Source organism: Cherax quadricarinatus, chromosome 65, assembly GCF_038502225.1.
Source record: "Cherax quadricarinatus isolate ZL_2023a chromosome 65, ASM3850222v1, whole genome shotgun sequence".
Taxonomy (NCBI): domain Eukaryota; kingdom Metazoa; phylum Arthropoda; class Malacostraca; order Decapoda; family Parastacidae; genus Cherax; species Cherax quadricarinatus.
The window spans coordinates 8696984-8719923 of record NC_091356.1 but is presented as its reverse complement, the minus strand read 5'-3'; the positions used below and the strand labels follow the sequence as shown (position 1 = coordinate 8719923).

Here is a 22940-nt window from a genome sequence, read left to right as displayed (position 1 = left end):
TCTCATCTTAGAAACTTAGATGAGGTTAGGTAAGCATATTTAAAAGTATCTTGAAGCATAAATAAACACACTCAAATACACAAATAACCCGCACATAAAAGAGAGAAGCTTACGACGACGTTTCTGTCCGACTTGGACCATTTACAAAGTCACATACATACATACATACACTCACATACATACACACAGAAACCAAGCTTACAGGTATGATAACAGATGCCATCTTTCCAACGGGATACCAAATCCTGAGGAAAGACAGAGGGAACAGGGGGGGTGGAGGAGTGGCGTTGCTGATTAAAAATCGCTGGAATTTTGATGAGCTGGAGAGAGAAGATAGCGGAGAAGAAAGTGATTACATAGTGGGAACACTTCACTCTGGAGGTCCCAAGGTGGTAATAGCAGTGATGTATAACCCACCACAGAACAGCAGGAGGCCAAGGCAAGAGTACGACGAGAGCAATAGAGCGATGGTTGACACACTGGCTAGAGTGGCCAGAAGAGCTCATGCATGCAGGGCAAAGCTCCTGATCATGGGTGACTTTAACCACAAGGAGATAGATTGGGAGAACTTGGACCCACATGGGGGCCAAGATACTTGGAGGGCTAAGATGATGGAGGTGGTACTGGAGAACTTCATGTACCAACACGTAAGGGACACTACAAGAGAGAGAGGAGAGGATGAACCAGCAAGGCTGGACTTAGTATTCACCTTCAGTAGTGCAGATATCGAGGACATCACATATGAAAGACCCCTTGGGGCCAGTGACCATGTGGTTGTAAGCTTCGAATACACAGTAGAGCTACAAGTGGAGGGAGAAGCAGGAAGGCCAGGACGAATGAAGCCAAACTACAAGAAAGGGGACTACACAGGAATGAGGAACTACCTGAACGGGGTTCAGTGGGACAGAGAACTGGCAGGGAAACCAGTTAATGAGATGATGGAATATGTAGCAATAAAATGCAAGGAGGCTGAGGAGAGGTTTGTACCCAAGGGTAACAGGAGTAATGAAAAAGCCAGGATGAGCCCGTGGTTTACCCAAAGGTGCAGGGAGGCAAAAACCAAGTGTGCTAGGGAATGGAAGAAATATAGAAGGCAAAGGACCCAGGAGAATAAGGAGAACAGTCGTAGAGCCAGAAATGAATATGCACAGATAAGAAGGGAGGCCCAAAGACAATATGAAAATGACATAGCAGCGAAAGCCAAATCTGACCCGAAACTGTTGTACAGCCACATCAGGAGGAAAACAACAGTCAAGGACCAGGTAATCAGGCTAAGGAAGGAAGGAGGAGAGACAACAGGAAATGACCGGGAAGTATGTGAAGAACTCAACAAGAGATTCAAAGAAGTGTTCACAGAGGAGACAGAAGGGACTCCAGAAAGACGGAGAGGTGGGGCACACCACCAAGTGCTGGACACAGTGCACACAACCGAGGAAGAAGTGAAGAGGCTTCTGAGTGAGCTAGATACCTCAAAGGCAATGGGGCCAGATAACATCTCCCCATGGGTATTGAGAGAGGGAGCAGAGGCGCTATGTGTACCCCTAACAACAATATTCAATACATCTATCGAAACAGGGAGATTGCCTGAGGCATGGAAGACAGCAAATGTAGTCCCAATCTTTAAAAAAGGAGACAGACATGAAGCATTAAACTACAGACCAGTGTCACTGACATGTATAGTATGCAAAATCATGGAGAAGATTATCAGGAGAAGAGTGGTGGAACACCTAGAAAGGAATGATCTCATCAACAGCAGCCAGCATGGTTTCAGGGACGGGAAATCCTGTGTCACAAACCTACTGGAGTTCTATGACATGGTGACAGCAGTAAGACAAGAGAGAGAGGGGTGGGTGGATTGCATTTTCTTGGACTGCAAGAAGGCGTTTGACACAGTTCCACACAAGAGATTGGTGCAAAAACTGGAGGACCAAGCAGGGATAACAGGGAAGGCACTACAATGGATCAGGGAATACTTGTCAGGAAGACAGCAGCGAGTCATGGTACGTGGCGAGGTGTCAGAGTGGGCACCTGTGACCAGCGGGGTCCCGCAGGGGTCAGTCCTAGGACCAGTGCTGTTTCTGGTATTTGTGAACGACATGACGGAAGGAATAGACTCTGAGGTGTCCCTGTTTGCAGATGACGTGAAGTTGATGAGAAGAATACACTCGATCGAAGACCAGGCAGAACTACAAAGGGATCTGGACAGGCTGCAGAACTGGTCCAGCAATTGGCTCCTGGAGTTCAATCCCACCAAGTGCAAAGTCATGAAGATTGGGGAAGGGCAAAGAAGGCCGCAGACGGAGTACAGTCTAGGGGGTCAGAGACTACAAACCTCACTCAAGGAAAAAGATCTTGGGGTGAGTATAACACCAGGCACATCTCCTGAAGCGCACATCAACCAAATAACTGCTGCAGCATATGGGCGCCTAGCAAACCTCAGAACAGCATTCCGACATCTTAATAAGGAATCGTTCAGGACCCTGTACACCGTATACGTTAGGCCCATATTGGAGTATGCGGCACCAGTTTGGAACCCACACCTAGCCAAGCACGTAAAGAAACTAGAGAAAGTGCAAAGGTTTGCAACAAGACTAGTCCCAGAGCTAAGAGGTATGTCCTACGAGGAGAGGTTAAGGGAAATCAACCTGACGACACTGGAGGACAGGAGAGATAGGGGGGACATGATAACGACATACAAAATACTGAGAGGAATTGACAAGGTGGACAAAAACAGGATGTTCCAGAGATTGGACACAGTAACAAGGGGACACAGTTGGAAGCTAAAGACACAGATGAATCACAGGGATGTTAGGAAGTATTTCTTCAGCCACAGAGTAGTCAGTAAGTGGAATAGTTTGGGAAGCGATGTAGTGGAGGCAGGATCCATACATAGCTTTAAGCAGAGGTACGATAAAGCTCACGGCTCAGGGAGAGTGACCTAGTAGCGATCAGTGAAGAGGCGGGGCCAGGAGCTCGGACTCGACCCCCGCAACCTCAACTAGGTGAGTACAACTAGGTGAGTACACACACACAAACACATACAGACACACACACTTACAGACACACACACACACACACACACACACACACACACACACACACACACACACACACACACACACACACACACACACACACACACACACACCTAGTCAAGCACGTCAAGAAATTAGAGAAAGTGCAAAGGTTTGCAACAAGACTAGTCCTAGAGCTACGGGGATTGTCCTACGAAGAAAGGTTGAGGGAAATCGGCCTGACAACACTGGAGGACAGGAGGGTCAGGGGAGACATGATAACGACATATAAAATACTGCGCGGAATAGACAAGATGGACAAAGACGGGATGTTCCAGAGAAGGGACACAGACACAAGAGGTCACAATTGGAAGTTGAAGACTCAGATGAATCAAAGGGATGTTAGGAAGTATTTCTTCAGTCATAGAGTAGTCAGGCCGTGGAATAGCCTAGAAAGTGACGTAGTGGAGGCGGGAACCATACATAGTTTTAAGGCGAGGTATGATAGAGCTCATGGGGCAGGGAGAGAGAGGACCTAGTAGCAATCAGCGAAGAGGCGGGGCCAGGAGCTGTGACTCGACCCCTGCAACCACAAATAGGTGAGTACAAATAGGTGAGTACACACACACACACACACACACACACACACACACACACACACACACACACACACACAGAAAACATTCTTCCTGCCGCCTGGCCAGGTTGACACACTGCAACTCAGCGTCAACTGTCGCTTTCACAATTCGTGTTTACTCGGGTGAAAGAAAAACCTTCGAGGAGTAATATTTTCACGGTTGGCAGACTCTGTAGAAGACAATGGAAGAACCTGCCTGCCAGGGTAAACTTTCCGTGATTAGTGGACGGAGGATCGAGCCTCCACAATTCCTTGCAGTGAATAATTCACACATGCTCAGCACTACCTCATAATAATAATAATAATAATAATAATAATAATAATAATAATAATAATAATAATAATAATAATAATAATAATAATAATAATAATAATAATAAAAATAATTATAATAAAATAATAATAATAATAATCTTAATACAGCAATTATGTTTCGTAATGAAGGTATGACTTTAATTTTTATATTTTATTGGTTAGTGTGACTTTGTAAATGGTCCAAGTCGGACCGAAACGTCGTCGTAAGCTCCTCTCTTTTATGTGCGGGTTATATGTGTATCGTTCCAGTCACGATATTGTGCCTTTTTTTGTTACTTATTGGTTCTTATTCGAGTACTCAAGCACTGATAAATGTTCATGATAGCGCATGACTATGATAATAACGAGACTGCCAACTAACTGAGATGATACACACCTCAGTGATAAGAGCATTCTAAGTATAACTAAAAGTTCTCGGGTTCGATTCCCGGTAAATCATATTGGAAAATTTCCCTACATCCTTGTTGCTGGTGTATATCTAACACACCTGCCTGTGTTCAATTGACACACCTGCCAGTGTTCAATTGACACACCTGCCTGTGTTCAATTGACACACCTGCCTGTGTTCAATTGGCACACCTGCCTGTGTTCAATTGGCACACCTGCCTGTGTTCAATTGGCACACCTGCCTGTGTTCAATTGACACACCTGCCTGTGTTCACCCGACATACGTGCTTGTGTTCCACTAGCCACTTCCAAAGTCTGTTATCATCTATTCTGCACTAACAAGGAAACGTATAAGAAGAGAAAAAAGGAGCACTGCAGGAGGCCTACTGGCCAGTGCTAGGCAGGTACAAATCGCACCGGCTCAAGAAGGATGGAACACTGCAGTAAGAACATAAGAAAGAATGAACACTACAGCAGGTCTACTGGCCCATGCGAGGCAGGTCCAAGTCACCTACCGGCTTAAGCCAATGACCCAACCTAGTCAGATCATGTCACATTGACTTAAGGTCAGGTCATATTCACTTAAGTAATCCAAAGCCCATTCTTGCATTACGGCCAGGGTAGAGCGCTAAATCCGTAGGGGTGATTTAGCGCCAGGGAAATAAGATGCAATCAGATTTAATCCAAGAAAATTAAATTTAACCTTCAATTTTTTGGAATCAATAGCTTTTCAAAGGCATCAAAACACACTCCTTGAAGATTAGAACAGGTTATCAGCAGTTCTAAACTTCAAGACATCGGCAACCTGGCTTCTACCTTTGGAAAATGACTTCTACACCTTCTCACCGGATTTGCATTCTCTCACTGCTAGTGATACCATCAGCTTATTTGCAAGCCAGGGCAAACCCTATGGGATTGTCGCCCATGTCGCCCATCTGGAGACATCTTCGCAGCATTGTAAAGGCATCGACTTCTACTTGGTGGACGGACCTCTTGCTGTTCTCAAGAATTTCCATGTAAACAAACCATACCCCCGGCCGGGATTGAACCCGCGGTCATAGAGTCTCAAAACTCCAGCCCGTCGCGTTAGCCACTAGACCAGCTAGCCACAATAAGATTCATCCAACTAGTTATATTTCTACACCATAGGAAGGTTAGCACAGGCACCACTGTGACCACACATGCAAGTTTTTACAGACGAATCTCCAGCTAGCGTGACCGTGACGAACTCTAGCTCAAGTCCCTTCACTGCCGTCAACATGACTCAAGAAATCGTAATGACACGATTGCAATCGTGTCATTACGATTTCTTGAGTCAAGTTTCCATGTAGACTGTACAATGTTTATGTTCCTTAATCTCTTAATCTCTTAGACCCTCTCACTTTCCCTGAGATCCCCTCAGGGAAGGTTCCTTGATGTTGGTGAGGGGCTCTTGATTTAGGGAATTGGATCTGTGCTCCAGTTCCCCGAATTAAGCCTGAATGCCTTCCACATCCCCCCCCCCCAGGAGCTGTATAATCCTACGGGTTTAGCGCTTCCCCCTTGATTATAATAATAAAATTCACTGCCTTCACATCTGTACAAGTGAAGTACTGTAAACACCCATGTTGCAGAAAGAGCTTTCAGTGGAACAAAGTTTCGCCCAGTGTCGGATTTATCGAGAAGAACAAAAGTCACTGTACCGTGGCTGGAACAGCTCACAAATTAACCCGCACTTAAAAAGGGAAATTTGACGAAGATATCTGGGTTTATCAAGTCACGAAAAGTGCTCTTCATAAAGCGAAAGAGGGAAACGTTGTCCCGACAAAAGCTTCGGCATCGTGGACTTCTGCAGTACACTGTTTGAATCCAGATTCTCTGGTAGTTGCAAAGATCTGGAGACAGTGGAATAAAAGAGTTGAATTCAGTTGAATTTTGCCTTCACCGAAAAGTTTTTTTTATTTGAACACCCGGAGAGAGGCTCTTGATCCAAGGAAGTGGATCTGATCTTCCCTCCTTTGGATCGAGGTTTATTGCTTCTCACATTAGAGTAACATGATTTTTAATAAGAAAAGAATCCGTTGTTGAGTCGATGAGTGAATTTATTGGGCAGTGACACTCAGCCTGTAAGTGAACATCCTGTCATAATGACAGTATTGGACAGTGGCACTCATCCTGTGAGTGAACATCCAGTCATAATGACAGTATTGGACAGTGGCACTCATCCTGTAAATGAACATCCAGTCATAATGACAGTATTGAACAGTGGCACTCATCCTGTGAGTGAATATCCTGTCATAATGACAGTATTGGACAGTGGCACTCATCCTGTGAGTGAACATCCTGTCATAATGACAGTATTGAAAAGTGGCACTCATCCTGTGAGTGAACATCCTGTCATAATGACAATATTGGACAGTGGCACTTATCCTGTGAGTGAACATCTTGCCATAATGACAGTATTGGACAGTGGCACTCATCCTGTAAATGAACATCCAGTCATAATGACAGTATTGAACAGTGGCACTCATCCTGTGAGTGAATATCCTGTCATAATGACAGTATTGGACAGTGGCACTCATCCTGTGAGTGAACATCCTGTCATAATGACAGTATTGGACAGTGGCACTCATCCTGTGAGTGAACATCCTGTCATAATGACAGTACTGAAAAGTGGCACTCATCCTGTGAGTGAACATCCTGTCATAATGACAGTATTGGACAGTGGCACTCATCCTGTAAATGAACATCCAGTCATAATGACAGTATTGAACAGTGGCACTCATCCTGTGAGTGAACATCCTGTCATAATGACAGTATTGGACAGTGGCACTCATCCTGTGAGTGAACATCCTGTCATAATGACAGTATTGGACAGTGGCACTCATCCTGTAAATGAACATCCAGTCATAATGACAGTATTGAACAGTGGCACTCATCCTGTGAGTGAACATCCTGTCATAATGACAGTATTGGACAGTGGCACTCATCCTGTAAGTGAACATCCTGTCGTAATGACAGTATTGAACAGTGGCACTCATCCTGTGAGTGAACATCCTGCCATAATGACAATATTGGACAGTGGCACTTATCCTGTGAGTGAACATCTTGCCATAATGACAGTATTGGACAGTGGCACTCATCCTGTGAGTGAACATCCTGCCATAATGACAATATTGGACAGTGGCACTCATCCTGTGAGTGAACATCCTGCCATAATGACAATATTGGACAGTGGCACTCATCCCGTGAGTGAATATTCTGCCATAATGTCAGTATTGGTCAGCGGCACTCATCCAGTCAGTGAACATACTGCCATAAAGGCAGTATTGTTTAGTGGCACTCAAACTGTGAGCATTAGACAGTGTCACCCAGTCAGTGGCACTCACACTGTGAGTATTAGACAGTGTCACTCAGTCAGTGGCACTCATACTGTGAGTATTGTACAGTATCACCCAGTTAGTGGCACCATACACACAGTATAAGTCAGACTATTTACTAGATCCGGCAGTGACACTATCCCCTTTATCCCTCGCTCTTGCAATATTCATTCATTTCTCGCTTTGCAAATTATCATTTTGCATTTGTACCAACAATCCGCAAAATTTGTTTTTAAATTCTATGAGCCTTAGTCGGATTAAATATGGCTCATCACACATTAAATTTATTGCATAATCTATGTTAAAAAAAATTATTATTTCGATGTAAACAAAGATATGCATTCTCTTTTTTTTTCATAAATTTTTCACTGGAAGCTTCTATAATGAAAGCCTTGTTTATTATATTAAGTTGAGTTTAAAGACACACGGGGGATATATACAATGAGAGGTATCTATACCTCTGAGCGTATATATGTTAAGAGTTCACTTTAATCCCTCTGTTAGGGACTAAAGTATTCCTGTTTGTTGGTGAAAATGTTAAGTGCAGACTTAATGGTCCTCTTGCAGTCGATAGGCTTTAAACCTCATTAACCAACAATTAGCCAAGACACAGAGGACATATTTACTTTAATTCCTATGTTAAGGACTAAAGTATTTTTGACTGGTGGTTAAAAGGTTGCGTGCAGCCTTAATGACCCTCGCGTAGCGAACACTTAAGACGTTTTGTTACGCAGCGTTTCGGTCATGAAACCTTGCTCACTCCATGTGAAGTAAACATATTTCTATAAAATTGATGTACTGAATGTTTGCCCATGCGTCTTGAACCACGAGCGTTATTTTAGAGTATATTACGATCTGAAACTATTAGTCCACACAATACTCCTGTCCAGGTGGTGCCATGAGAACTGCTGTGAGAGTTCCATCGTCATTTTGAGTCCATAGATAAACCTAAGCGAGAGTAGAAAAATCCGATTGAATTTCAAGCCATGAGGAATCCTTACCCAGTAAATTCAACAAACAGTGTTTGACTTTACTGCGATACACTACTTTAGTTTACTTGTATGTTAGTATATACGATAATCGTAAGAATCTAAACTAGTGTAATAAAGTGAGGAATTAGACACATGTGCAACATCTGGGTATCTTTATTTGTAGACGTTTCGCCCACCAGTAACTGTATCAATACAAGTACATAAATCTGAAGAATGTAATTAACATGTATTAAAAACTCACTGAATTACTTACGTATTCACTCGTTTACTCAATATTTTCCCTATTACAACACGAGGATTTGCTCACAGACCCATGATAGGTAGCAATATTGCACAGTTGACTTGATAAGACCTAGTTTATCACTATCTTCACCAACAGTACCCATCCAGTCAACGTGAAAAAAGAGAGTGAACAACTGGAGGGGAAAAAAAAACACTGACAACAAATAAAATACTGATTGAACAACAGGAAAAAAAATGTCTATACAATAGAGAAAAAGAGATATGTACAGTACAACAAGGTAAAAGGGGGGGGTGTACAGCAAGAAGAGAGAGATGCACAGCAGACAACAAAGAGAGAAGCACGACAGGGGTAAAGAGATATACACAGAAAGATAAAGGAGAAATATACAGCAAAATGGAGATATGAACCGCGGGAAAACACAGAGGTATTCAACAAGAAAAAAAACATAACTGAACGACAAGGAAAAAACAAGTATATACCTCAGAAAAATACTCACACGTATTCAGCTAAAACAACACGTATTTTAAGCTAGGAAAAGACGAGCATTTAGAGGTTAAAGCCCGAGCATTTACACCTGGAAAAACTCGTACTTATAACTAGAAAACATTAAGAAAACTCATTTACAGTAATAAAACCACTTTAACAACCAGAAAACAAGCATTTACAAAAAGAAAAATAAGCATTTACAGCTGGAAAAAAAAGTAAATAAAGAGGCAAAAATATTTACACCTGGAAAAATATGCATTGTTCAGATAACAAATGTTCAAAGCATAAAAAACCATACCCCCGGCCGGGATTGAACCCGCGGTCATAGATTCTCAAAACTCCAGCCCGTCGCGTCATTACGATTTCTTGAGTCAGTTCAAAGCATATATACAGGTACAGCACAAATAATGTAAACCAGAAAAAATCTCTGACAGCTCGTTCTCGAACTCTAAATGTTAGTTGTGCAATGTCTGCACATGTGTAATGTACCTGTGCAGTGTCTGTACCAATGTATATGCATATATATTATTATTAGCGTACAAAGGTATGACTCTTTCAAAGCGCCACCACCATGACCATTGCCTATAAGGAACGCAAGAGGGTAAGAGTGCTGCAGCAGGTCTACCGGCCCTTGCAAGGCAGGTTCATCACACACACAACCTTTCTTACTCCAATATCTGTCCAACCTTTTTCTAAATAAGAAAAAGGATTCAATGCTAAATGTTCTTTATGAAACGATTCTTAACCAAAATACTAACGTCTCACACAACGAACAGAATTACAAAGAAGAAACTTGTGTAGTTGATGTATATTTATGTAAAATATAATTCCTGAGCCTCTAACAAAAGCAAAACAATTATGTTGATGCATTGTCGTCTTAAAATTCACCTTGCGCTACAAAAGTGATGCATATCGCTGTAAATCAAATTGGTACAACAATAAATCGTCGTATAACAATCAGTACCTTGTTTGTTTTGAAGTTGTGCTCATTACATGTCAGTTTGTTTACCTAGAGAACGATCAATAACGCATATTCTCCGATGCATTGATGCATGCATGTCTCTAATTGGATATACATTAGGAACAACAGTGTATATATAACGAGACTGTTATATATATATATATATATATATATATATATATATATATATATATATATATATATATATATATATATATATATATATATATATATATATATATATATATATATATATATATATATATACATATATATATATATACATATATATATATATATATATATATATATATATATATATATATATATATATATATATATATATATATATATATATATATATATATATATATATTTCTTGTATATTTCAAGAAAACTATTCAACAATATGTGTACGAGAGAATTCAACAGCAGATTTTCCCGTCAAGGAAAGCCTGATCCAGGAGATCCAATGTCAAATATTTCTCGTCTTTCCAGAGAGATGCAATAATCGCCCTTTCGTGTGTCGCAGAGGTGGAACGAAGAAGCAGTAGGAGGAGAAAGAGGAGAGAAACAACACAATATCTGCCAGACTGGAGCCCAGAGGTATGTCATGGTAACGAGAGGTAATCAGCCGCTAAATGGACTGCAGGTGCAAGGAAGCAGGTTCACTCAGTCTGTGGAATGATGTTCCCGAAGCGACTTGCACGTGCAAGATTAAAATTGAAAATACATGATGAGTTGCAGTCATGCAAGTGCTTAAGATACTGACTGGTAATTTGAGGCTACAGTGTTTCCCTCAAGACAAAAGAAACCAAAGTATGATTCACATTCTGAGAGTGGCGTAGCAGACCCTCCATACTACCTGCTGCCAATGTTCATCTATCAGTAACTAAGAACCTGAGTGTCAGTCAATTGTTGTCGATGGCATCCTGTGAGAAATGGTAGTAATACTATAGATAGAGCTCAAATTTATAAATGTGCTGATTCAAGATAAAACCTCTTAGCCTATAAATTGAATTGCGTAAAAAACATACCATTTGTTCCCCTGATAATGATAAACTAAGAAAAACACCGTCGCAGATAAATCATTTAATGACAGACTGTCTGTAGGTTGGTAGACGGCAGCTACCCAGGGAGGCCCTACCGTCCAGTCACAGGTGCGAGACGGAAAACTGTGAAAATGCATCACAGTCTGACAGGAATGCTGGTCTCTTCTTTCTTTCTCTTCAACGAGTAAAATGAGAGGTAAATCTTGCAACTACTACTACTACTACTACTACTACTACTACTACTACTACTACTGCTACTACTACTACTGCTACTACTACTACTACTACTACTACTACTACTACTACTACTACTACTACTACTACTACTACTACTACTACTACTACTACTACTTATACAGTGTGCGTTATCATATTAGCTCTCCTTGTTATTTTGTAGTTAAAAAAAATTTCCCATTATTCTCACTACTTTATTCTTAATGTTAATTTTCCTTTTGCTTGAAATAATATATAATGAATTATTAAATTAAATTTATTACATGGTGAAGAGACGATATATTAACACGGTAACTGCATTTCAAATCATTTTTATTCTTGTCATAATGATGGGAAATAAATTTATGCCCCAATTTCCCGTTGGTTACTATTAATAATAAATGGGCCAACCCTTACCCTACGAAGGAAATGGGAGGCAATTAAGTCTGATCCAAGAAGAGGAACGATAGCTCCTATTTCTTCGATCAAGAGCACTTGATCGAAGCACTATTTTCACACAGTTTCATTATTGTAACGTTATTATATGTATCGACCAGTAAATTAGTAAGAACATGCGACAGGGACTGATTACCCCATATCTGCAAAGCCACAACTTCCGCATGCCCTGTATTTCGACTGAAGAAGCCTGCTGAACAAGCGAAACATCTCAGTTCAAATACCACACTTGTTTTACATGTATCTTGCTCTTCTACTCATTGAGAGTTTTAATTTAAAAAATGTTACTACGTGATGGTCATTTTTCAGGTTCCGATTTTCCCTTATTTGCTAATATAAAAAATATTTTCATTCTTAAAATAAGGATTGAAACAAATTCTCACTGTGTATATACTGAGAGATGCAAACCTCTCCGTATATATACCCTGAGAGACACACCTCTCCGTATATATACCCTGAGAGAGACACACTTCTCCGTATATATACCCTGAGGGACACGCCTCTCCATATATATATCCTGAGAGAGACACACCTCTCGGTATATATACCCTGAGAGACACACCTCTCCGTATATATACCCTGAGAGAGACACACCTCTCGGTATATATACGCTGAGAGAGACACACCTCTCGGTATACATACGCTGAGAGAGGCACACCTCTCGGTATATATACGCTGAGAGAGACACACCTCTCGGTATATATACGCTGAGAGAGACACACCTCTCGGGATATATACGCTGAGAGAGACACACCTCTCGGGATATATACGCTGAGAGAGGCACACCTCTCGGTATACATACACTGAGAGAGGCACACCTCTCGGAATATATACACTGAGAGAGACACACCTCTCGGTATATATACACTGAGAGAGAGACACCTATCGGTATATATACTCTGAGAGAGACACACACCTCTCGGTATATATAAACTGAGAGAGATAAACACTAAGAGAGACACACCTCTCGGTAATAGATACGCTTAGAGTTACGCGCTTCTCGGTACATATTACACTGTAGGAGACACCTCTCTCTCTGAATATATATACAGTGATTGATGCACACTTCTCAATGAACATACACTCTGTTTACAAGCGTATTCGGCTTTAAGGAATATTGTGATATTTTGTCACAAATAACTAGATCAGTTATAAAAGTCGATTTTTCACAAAATTCTAGAAAGTAACAACATAATTTAGATAGCTTTGGGTTATGAAATAAGATGAAGTAGGATAATAGCTCCTAGCATGCAAAGTGAATTATGAAAAAAAATACCACGAGTGCTATTTTTTAAATTCCAAAGAATGGAAAATTAATGGGGCAGTAGCCAAGCCGGTTTACCACTTCCTCACACCGTGCGTGTTCGTGAAGCCCCATCAATCATAATTTGCGAGGTTTGGTGACATACTGGCTTCCCACTGAGTATAAAACTTCATTTTAAATTGCATGTATCTCTTACCACGATGCTTAACAGGATAGAGGACAGTCAAAATATGCATTATTATATAACTAGGGAAAGCTTCATATTAATAGGGGCATACAATGCATTAATGATGGACGCTAATCAGTTTTGACAAAAGGAAAAGAAGGGTAACTCCAACTCAATGGATCAAGAGACCTCCAATAACACAGCAGTTCCTTAAGACTGATCAGATACAAGGGTACATCAACACATAGTGTAAGACAATCCCAGCTCTCACACGAGTGAAGGTCACAACACTCCGGAGTTTTAAAACCAGAAGCATCAATAAAATCAATGTGCTAATACTACTCTTCACTTCTTGACACACTGAACATAGTCACACTCTATACGTCTCATTATATATATATATATATATATATATATATATATATATATATATATATATATATATATATATATATATATATATATATATATATATATATATATATATATATATATATATATATATATATATATATATATATATATATATATATATACATCACTGAGTTCAATTATATAATGATTTATTTCCTTTGCTTGTATAATGTATTAGATTTGTACCAGTGAATATCTTCATGAATGTCTATATTAATGCAAACAAATTACCCCACAAACCAGCCCGCTTTTACGGATGTAAACTTGAGTTAATATATTCAAAATTCTTAATGGCATTCCTCAGCTGTGGTTTGATTAGCTGCCCAGCATCAAAGAGACTCAGCTGTGCCTCTGATGCTGTCATCTCCCGGTGATGCTCGCTCTTCCGGCAGCGCCTCATTGTTTCTGATCCAAGGTCATGGAGGTGGATGTGAGATCGATACTTCCTGTTATCTTGCTTGTTGTTATAAGAAGGTGTACACACAAGTGAAAGCAATCTAGCTTTATTGGTTGGAGTAAGAGAGAGAGAGAGAGAGAGAAATACTGTGTGTGTACTTACCTATTTGTGGTTCTAGGGGTCGATTCACAGAGCTTGGCTGTGTGTGTGTGTGTGTGTGTGTGTGTGTGTGTGTGTGTGTGTGTGTGTGTGTGTGTGTGTGTGTGTGTGTGTGTGTGTGTGTGTGTGTGTGTGTGTGCGTGTGGTGTGTTTGTATACGTGTGTGCGTGTGTGTGCATGTGTGTACTCACTTAGCTGTGGTTGCAGGGGTCGATTCACAGCTCCTAGCCCCCCCTCTTCGCTGGTCACCATTTAGTCGCTATTCCTGCTCCATGAGCTTTATCATACCTCTTCTTAAAGCAATGCATGGATCCTGCCTCCACTACATCACTTCCCAGACTATTTCACTTCCCAACAACTCTGTGACTGAGGAAATACTTCCTAAGATCCCTGTGATTCATCTGAGTAATCATCTTCCAACTGTGACCCCTTTTTGCTGTGTCCCATCTCTTGAACATCCTGTCTCTATCCACCTTGTCGATTCCTTTCAGTATTTTGTATGTTGTTATCATATCCCCCCTATCTCTACTGTCCTCCAGTGTCGTCAGGTCGATTTCCGTTAACCTCTCCTCGTAGGACATACTTCTTAGCTCCGGGACTAGTCTTGTTGCAAACCTTTGTACTCACTCTAGTTTCCTTACGTGCTTGTCTAGGTGTGGGTTCCAAATTGGTGCTGCATATTCTAATATGGGCCTAACGTACACAGTGTACAGGGCCCTGAACAATTCCATATTAAGCTGGCGGAATGCTGTTCTTAGGTTTGCCAGGCGCTCGTAAGCTGCAGCAGTTATTTGGTTGACGTGCGCTTCAAGGGATGTGCCCAGTGATATACTCACCCCAAGTTCCTTTTTCTTGAGTGAGGTTTGTAGTCTCTGGCCCCCCTAGACTGTACTCCGTCTGTGGTCTTCTTTGCCCTTCCCCAATCTTCATGACTTTGCACTTGATGGGGTTGAACTCCAGGGGCCAGTTGCTGGACCAGGCCTGCAGCCTGCCCAGCAGGCTGCAGGCCTCGTCCTCGTCCGACTGAATTCTTCTCATCAACTTCACATCATCTTCAAACAGGGACACTTCGGAGTCTATTCCTTCTGTCATGTCGTTCATAAATACCAGTGTGTGTGTGTTTGTGTGTGTGTGTGTGTGTGTGTGTGTACTCACCTAATTGTGGTTGCAGGGGTCGAGTCATAACGCCTGGCCCCGTGTGTGTGTATGTGTGTGTGTGTGTGTGTGTGCTGGCTGATTTGATGTAACAGGACCATTGATGAAGCTAAACCCATATTGGCCATATAGCTACTGGAGAAAGGGAGTAGCTCGGGTTTGATCCAAGGAAGGGTAGCTCTAGTTTCTGGGATCAAGAGCCCTTCACCGATCTCAGGGTAAAATCTTCTCTATATTGCTCTCCACTTCTCTTTTGGTAATCCTGTTTTTTTTAGTTTTCATATTCATCGAAGTATTTTATACGTCTTAATCATGTCTCCTCTTCATTTTTAGCTGTTCTCAGAATCTTGACTAGTCTGGTTGAGAACCTTTGTACCTTTTCAAGTTTTTTCTTGTATCAGCTATGGATTCAAAGTATCATTGCATACTTTATAATTTGAGTGGAGATGTAGTAAGCTTCGATCCAAGGCAAAAGTATCTCTAATTCCTTGGATCAAGAGCCCTATACCAACACCTGCAAGCCTGTTCGGCGAATCATTATATTAATAGTTCACAGTACCGACAAGTTGATAAATATGACATATATGTAACAGCTAGGTAACTTAATTTCCGCAACGTTTCGCTCATGAAGGTTTTTTCAGTCGAATACAGAAGTGACTGAATATGGAGGTTGAGGAATCAATGTTGAGGTACCGATGATGTAATCAGTCTGTGTAACCTACGTCATCCTTCACCGTAGTTAGTTTTGCGGGGAAGGGGTCAGTCCCTTAGTCATGAAAAAGTAGTTTTAAGGTGATTAGCCTATCAGCCTTAAAGTAGTTTTGAGGTGGTCAGTCCCTCACTCTTGAAGTAGTCTAAAGTTGATCAGTCTCTCAACCTTGAAGTAGTCTTTAGGTGATCAGTCCCTCACCCTTGAAGTAGTCTTTAGGTGATCAGTCCCTCACCCTTGAAGTAGTCTTTAGGTGATCAGTCCCTCACCCTTGAAGTAGTCTTCAGGTGATCAGTCCCTCAACCTTGAAGTATTCAACTCCATAGAGAAAGAGGTATAAAGCCAGGTTTAGTGCTCTGGACACTTCTTCTAGGTTCCTCAATGATATTTTTTTATTTTTATGAGTGTGGAGAACACCGTCAATGTTCTTTATTTTGTGTGTGCGTCTGGAGGTAGGTTGAAAGTTATGTTTACGTTGAACTTTGTTTCCCGTCACACTTTTGTTTCTTCCTGTGTGTTTCCTTGTGACAGTTGGAGAGTTACGTCAACCCACCCTGTTCTTTGTTATTCTTTGTGTGCTTGTTATTGTGTTTATCTTGATACTCTGATAGTTATGTTCATTCTGCTGTTTGTTGTTCTTGGAGTGTTTATTCCTTGAGACAGAATATGTGTTATGTTCTCTCTCTCCCTTCCACGCACTCTCTGTTATTCTTTGTGTATATTTTTCTCATGTGTGGTTTGGTAATAAGAGTTTTGTTTACTTAATTCTCAGTTGTTGTTTCCCTCTTTATTTACGAGTGCTTCTAGCGATATATATATATATATATATATATATATATATATATATATATATATATATATATATATATATATATATATATATATATATATATATATATATATATATATATATATATAATATATATATAGAAAGTAAAACTAGACAATTAGCAAGAACTCATTTAAAATTAAGTCCTTTCTAAAATTTTCTCTTGTACGTTTAAAGATTTTTTTCTCATATATGTTAATGTAAAAATTAATGATTTTGTACCGAAATACCGAAAGAACCTTAGAAAACTTACCTAACCTTATTTTAACAAGCGCAATTTAATTTAGCCTAATCCAGCTAAATATATTTTAGATAATATAATAATTTAATAATAAACAAACGCAATGAAATATATTTTTTCGTTAGGTTCAGAATGATTTTTGCGAAATTATTGCATAAACACAGATTTTTGCTTGCCTTATTCGGCAAGAAGTGCGTTGCTACTTAAGCCAAAATCGCAAGTTTTGCTTATTCGGTACTACATATATGTACAAATGCAAAAGAACCACTGTGAATAAATAGTGAGCTTCCAAGCGCTTTCGTGATTTCTCACATTATTAATCACGTAAGCGCTTGGGAGTTCACTATTTTTCGCGGTGGCTGTGTTTGCTTATATATAATAGGTGATATCACGATAAACAAAAACAACCACCGTGAAAAAACAGTGAACTTCCAAGCGTTTACTTCTAAAACACGATTTGTAAAGGAAATTAATATGCGTCGTTTTGGCCCCCTGCTGGACCCTTATCAAGTTATGAATGGTAAATTCGTGACAGTTTTTCATTACAAGTTTTCGAGAAACGAAGATATGAGGAAAAGATGCTGGAAAAGAAATGATCTACTTGAAGCAGAGAAATGCTCTTTTCTTTGATCCGCCTTCGGTTTTGAATCTATAGTAAAATTTTATTATTCCCAGTGTGCTGCTGGTTGTATAGGTTCACCTGGGCTTTGATACGGAACTTTCGTTAATTTCTGCGATACGTCTTTGATGCCTAACCTAATTAAGCAGTGCTCGTTTCAGAGCAATTAAAAATAAAATAAAAATTGTTTTCAAGAGCGAATGTCGAAACATATTTACACAACACAGTCCAGCTGCATGAGGAGGCAGCATAAAGATCGGGGTTTGATTTCCTAGTGTGCGAAACGTTTGAGTAATTCTTTATATACCGGCTGCCCCTGTTCACCTAACAGTAAATAGATACCCTGGTTTTAGTCGGATGTTGCGAGTCGCATCTCGGAGAAGGAACCGGAATTACCCCACCGGAAATAAGCCACACTGCTTGGTTTTCTTGGGTTGCGTTTGGTTAACATCCCCGGGGTCAGTATACTGAAGAATGTCTTTCACATTTCGCTGCGTGGTTACTTCAATTATTTTGTGTAAATAACCTTCCAGAGAGACGGAAAAACTCGCTTTTTTTCGAAATTGTCTGTTTCAAAAATAAATGGTAACTTTATAGTTCGTCTAAATAAATGTCTACTCTCAAAGAATTTGGAGAATTCGTGTTTACCTGCTAAGAGTGTGGCACATTCTTACCGTGCATTTGGGGAATTCCTCAGGGGCGCGTACTTCTTTCCAGCCTAGCAAAGGCGGAATGGAGACGAGGCCAGAGAAGAGCCACACAGCCACAATCATAATGGCCGCTCGCTCCGGTGTTCTCTTCTTCAGGTAGGCCACTGCGTGGGTGATGCTCCAGTAGCGGTCTAGTGAGATGAGGCAGATGTTGTTTATGGAAGCTGTGGATAATAGAACGTCTATGGCGGCGTGGAGTTCACACCAAAGGTCGCCAAACATCCAGTAGCCCATGAGCAAGTTAGCGAGACTGAAAGGCATGATGACCAGCCCTAACAGAAAATCCGACACTGCCAGGGAGGCAATGAACCAGTTGGTGATGTTTTTAAGTGCTTTCTCTGTGGCGATGGCGATGATCACTAGCATATTACCCACCACCACCACGATCATAGCCACAGTAATGATGACAGTGATGATGACGATTTCGAGAGTGCTGTAGCCCGAGGGGTACATGGAGCTACCCCAAGGATATACCCAATAGGTCCCATTGAAGGTGTCGTTAATAAGCGCCAGGGAGCCATTACTCTCAAAGCCCTCCAAGTCTTGGTCGTAAGCTTCTACATACTCCAGGAAACCGGCAGAATCTTCTACCTCAGCTGTTAGGTTGACGGTCAAGCCATCCATGATGAGTCCAGGACTTCTATTCTCAGGTAGCAGACATTGGGTTAAGAAAACTCAGGCTTCTTAAAGACTGATGTGGGCAAGAAGACAAAGAACAAAGCGGAGGGTGGACAAGATGGGGTAATAAACAAGGGGGTAGGGAAGGGAGGGACGGGAGGGTCAAGGGTGGTGTGGAGTAAAGCTTGAAGGGTCCAAAGTGGGTCTTGGAAAGTTTAGTCACCCCCTTGGACCAATGTGCTGAAGAGCTCTACATATTTGTTCTTGCAAATGACGCTTTAATAAATTTATCAACAAAGGTTATGCAGTTCTCCACGCTCGTTTTCTTCCGTGCAAAATCTTGTTCTATATATTTTTTTTTCAGTTCAGTAAACCCAAAATTTGATCAAATATAATTGGAAAATACTTTGTATACTCATTAGTTTCTAATTATCATAGATAATACCAAAACAACATTTTGCTCTTAAATGTTTTAAGGTCACGCCTTCTGCTTTTCAAACACTTCATCAGTCGCACAGTTTACAACCAAAACAACTTCATCCTGATCACCCGTCACATACTGCTCAAGTAGATATTTCTCGCTCGAACAATAGCGTTTTGTACCACAATTAGTTTCCCACCACCACTACTTCTCACCCCAAGGCACACACAAACACATAGATCTTTTCTCCAGACGACACAATTATGTTTTTAACTGATAGTTGTAAGGAATCTTGAGGCTGCCATGCACACAGAATCTATTAATCGTCTCAGGTACAAGCAATGCACTCCCCGTCATCTTCTGTTGCTGAAAGTTTGTTATATCTATTTGTATCTATTGTCGATTCCTGTATTATTTAGATGATCGAGTGAGTGAAAAATTTTGTTAATGAAATTTGACATTTAAGCACCAATTTATCTCAGTAGAGGCTGTGTTACGCTTTCAAACAAAAACAAATCATACGTAACTTGTATAACAATAGGTATTATCATTCGTGAAATTACATTCTTTTAATTATTTAAAAGGAAGTAAAATTAAGTATATTTCACTGGCCATATGATAAAAGAACAATAACACACTTTTTCTTAACGAAATTTATCCTGCAATAAAATGCAACCAAGCGTTCATCAGTCCCAGGACCAGGTTCGTACAAACTTTACATTTGATCACCATCCTGATGGAGTGAGCGACCGCGAACGTGTGTAAACGAGAGAGCAGTAGAAACCTCCCGGCATCACCGCATGCGAATCATCTTGCCACGAAACATCCCTCTTTTGCTCTGTCTGGAGTAGTCCACGAGTGTGAGAGTGTCTGGGGCTTCTTCATGGTGATGGCTGATCCACGTCACTACAGTACTAGTTGACGCAGACGCTGGCCGAACTACACACACGAGGACCGCCAGTGAGGTGAAGGGGGAAACTGGTTGTGAGGGGAGTTGTTGAGCCGAGAGCGAAGAGACAGGTGGTACGCGCGTCCGTCCTAAGTGACTGCGCGGCGCTGACTGCCTGGGCCAAGCCTGCCTGCAGGAGCAACAGATCGCGCACCCCAACACGTCAAGTTATTACTTGGCCCTACCTACCTCTCCCCCCCCTCCTTCCTCTGCCCAATCCATTCTGAGGGACCCAGTACCCCCAGTCTAACCCGGTCCTTCCTCGCATTGCCCAATCCATCTCAGGGATCCAGTACCCCAGTTTAACCCTACCCTTCCTAACTCTGCCCAATCCATACCAATGAGTCTGTCCTTTCTTCCCTCCTCCTCTCAGAAGAATCCATGCAGGGATGCCCCGTGCCAGAATCCAACCAGACCCTCCCTCTCTGTCCAATCCATCCCAGGGACCTCATACCCCGGTGTGTATACCCTGTTGGTGTTGAGCTTCCAAAATGCACATGAAAAAATATGTTTTGAAATAAGTATGTTGGGAGTGAAATTCCAGATGGGTGAGCAACATGTTTCTCTCTTGATTTTTAAATTATTGTTTAATTTCTAGGACAACGGGATGTAGTGACGAAGCGATGGCGAAGATGATATATAATTATATATATGTATATTTTTAATATTTTTTGTGGCTATCTGTTGATTCTGTATCCTCAAAAATATTTTTTTGTTTGGGTAAGTAGTAGAGACATGAAAATTCTGGTTCGTCACAATATAGATTATATTCGAAAGAAAAAGCACCAGAGGAACAGCAAAAATTCGCAAACAAAAGACAGCCGCCACGGATTTCGAGAAGTTAAATCCTGACTTACGAACTTTTTCGACAGGAGGCAAGAAAAATGAAATAAAAAGAAAACAGGAGTAAGTGAACCGCACATTCTTTGGCTAGAACAGACCATAGATTGCTGCGCAGACTGGAAGAGCAGAGAGGTTAAGGTACTACACTAGAGACAGAATTGATGGTCAGTTAGGAGGTAGACGAGTAGAGCACAAGTGCCCTATACAGAAAGCTTCTTCTGCTGAATACAGAGATGACTAAATATGGAGACAGCTGATGCAATGGAAAGGGAAAGATGATGTGATCAGTTAATCAGGTCTTAAGGTAGCAATTTTGAGAAGGAAGGGAGACAGTTCTTCAGCTTGGAGAAGTATTCATCTCTATAGTCTTGTGCCATATACATTAACTTGTAGGCATTCTATGCTATTACTAATATAATACAGGGAATAGGTATCAAGGCGAGCAAAAGTGATAATTGGGGTACCTCAAGGATTAGTGTTGGAACCAGTACTGTCCCTCACATACATTAACAACATGACAGAAACGACTTAATCACTTGCGCTGCTATTCACGTATGATGTCTTTCAGGTGTTTCTTAAAGTGTTAAATATCTGTGGGTGGTTCAGCACAAGGAGTGGTGGAGGTTCAGTGTTCCCTCTCTCATCGCGACCCTGTCTCTGGCCACCCAGGGATGTGAAACTAAGAAGAAGAATAAAAATACTAGAGAAAGTATGGAAATCCTACACGAGGACATGGACAGACTGCATTGATGGCCAGACAAATGGCTGCTGAAATTCAGTCTAAGCAAATGAAAAGTTATGAACCTCAGGGAATCTGAAAGACAACCTGTGACGCGTGAAACAAGCACTAGCAACAGTGAAGTCCTTTGGTGGTGCAACATTTATCCATGAGTGTCTCTTTTCACCACTCGTCGGCGTTGCGACTCCAGTTTGCCAATGTAACATCGTATATCATTATAATTATATTTATGTGTATCAGTTGGATTCATTTCAGTGGGACGAAGCAGAGACTAGGGAGGTTAAGTTAGGTAAAGTTTGTCAGGAAACAGGACAAGTGTTTCCTGACGCGGGTCTTAGTCATATGATGACCCGCCACTGAAGCTTCTGGTCATCTGACCGAGGCCCTCCGCTGGCTTATTGATCCACCCCTTTAAAAATTAGTGATTATTATAAAAGACTAGGAGTAAAAGGCTACAAACCACTAGCAGGAACAACAACCTCAGGGTGTACATGGTATCGACCACATTACTGTAGGCGTACCTGGGCAAAATAGCGCCTCAGAGTCAAGCCTCAATATATTTAAGAGCGCAGAAAGGTGAAATGTAGGACG

The 22940-nt window shown here is 41.1% G+C and overlaps 1 protein-coding gene across 1 annotated transcript; it reads right to left on the bottom strand.

Annotated features, from left to right (window-relative positions):
* Positions 1-14210: 14210 nt before the first annotated feature.
* On the bottom strand, positions 14211-21403 carry LOC128700586 (alpha-2C adrenergic receptor-like). The gene is made up of 2 exons (XM_053793868.2): positions 18744-21403; positions 14211-14417 (listed from the first exon to the last, which is right to left on the bottom strand). Exons 1-2 carry the CDS (start codon positions 19401-19403, stop codon positions 14211-14213), a joined length of 867 nt encoding a protein of 288 aa, XP_053649843.2. The 5' UTR covers positions 19404-21403.
* Positions 21404-22940: the final 1537 nt, after the last annotated feature.

Excerpts from the sequence above, each read along its gene's own strand:
- LOC128700586 (XM_053793868.2), bottom strand. The coding sequence starts at position 19,403 with ATGGATGGCTTGACCGTCAACCTAACAGCTGAGGTAGAAGATTCTGCC. Across the intron at positions 14,418-18,743 it reads AGGAATTCCCCAAATGCACG|CAAGATAACAGGAAGTATCG; the intron begins GTAAGAATGTGC and ends TATAACAACAAG.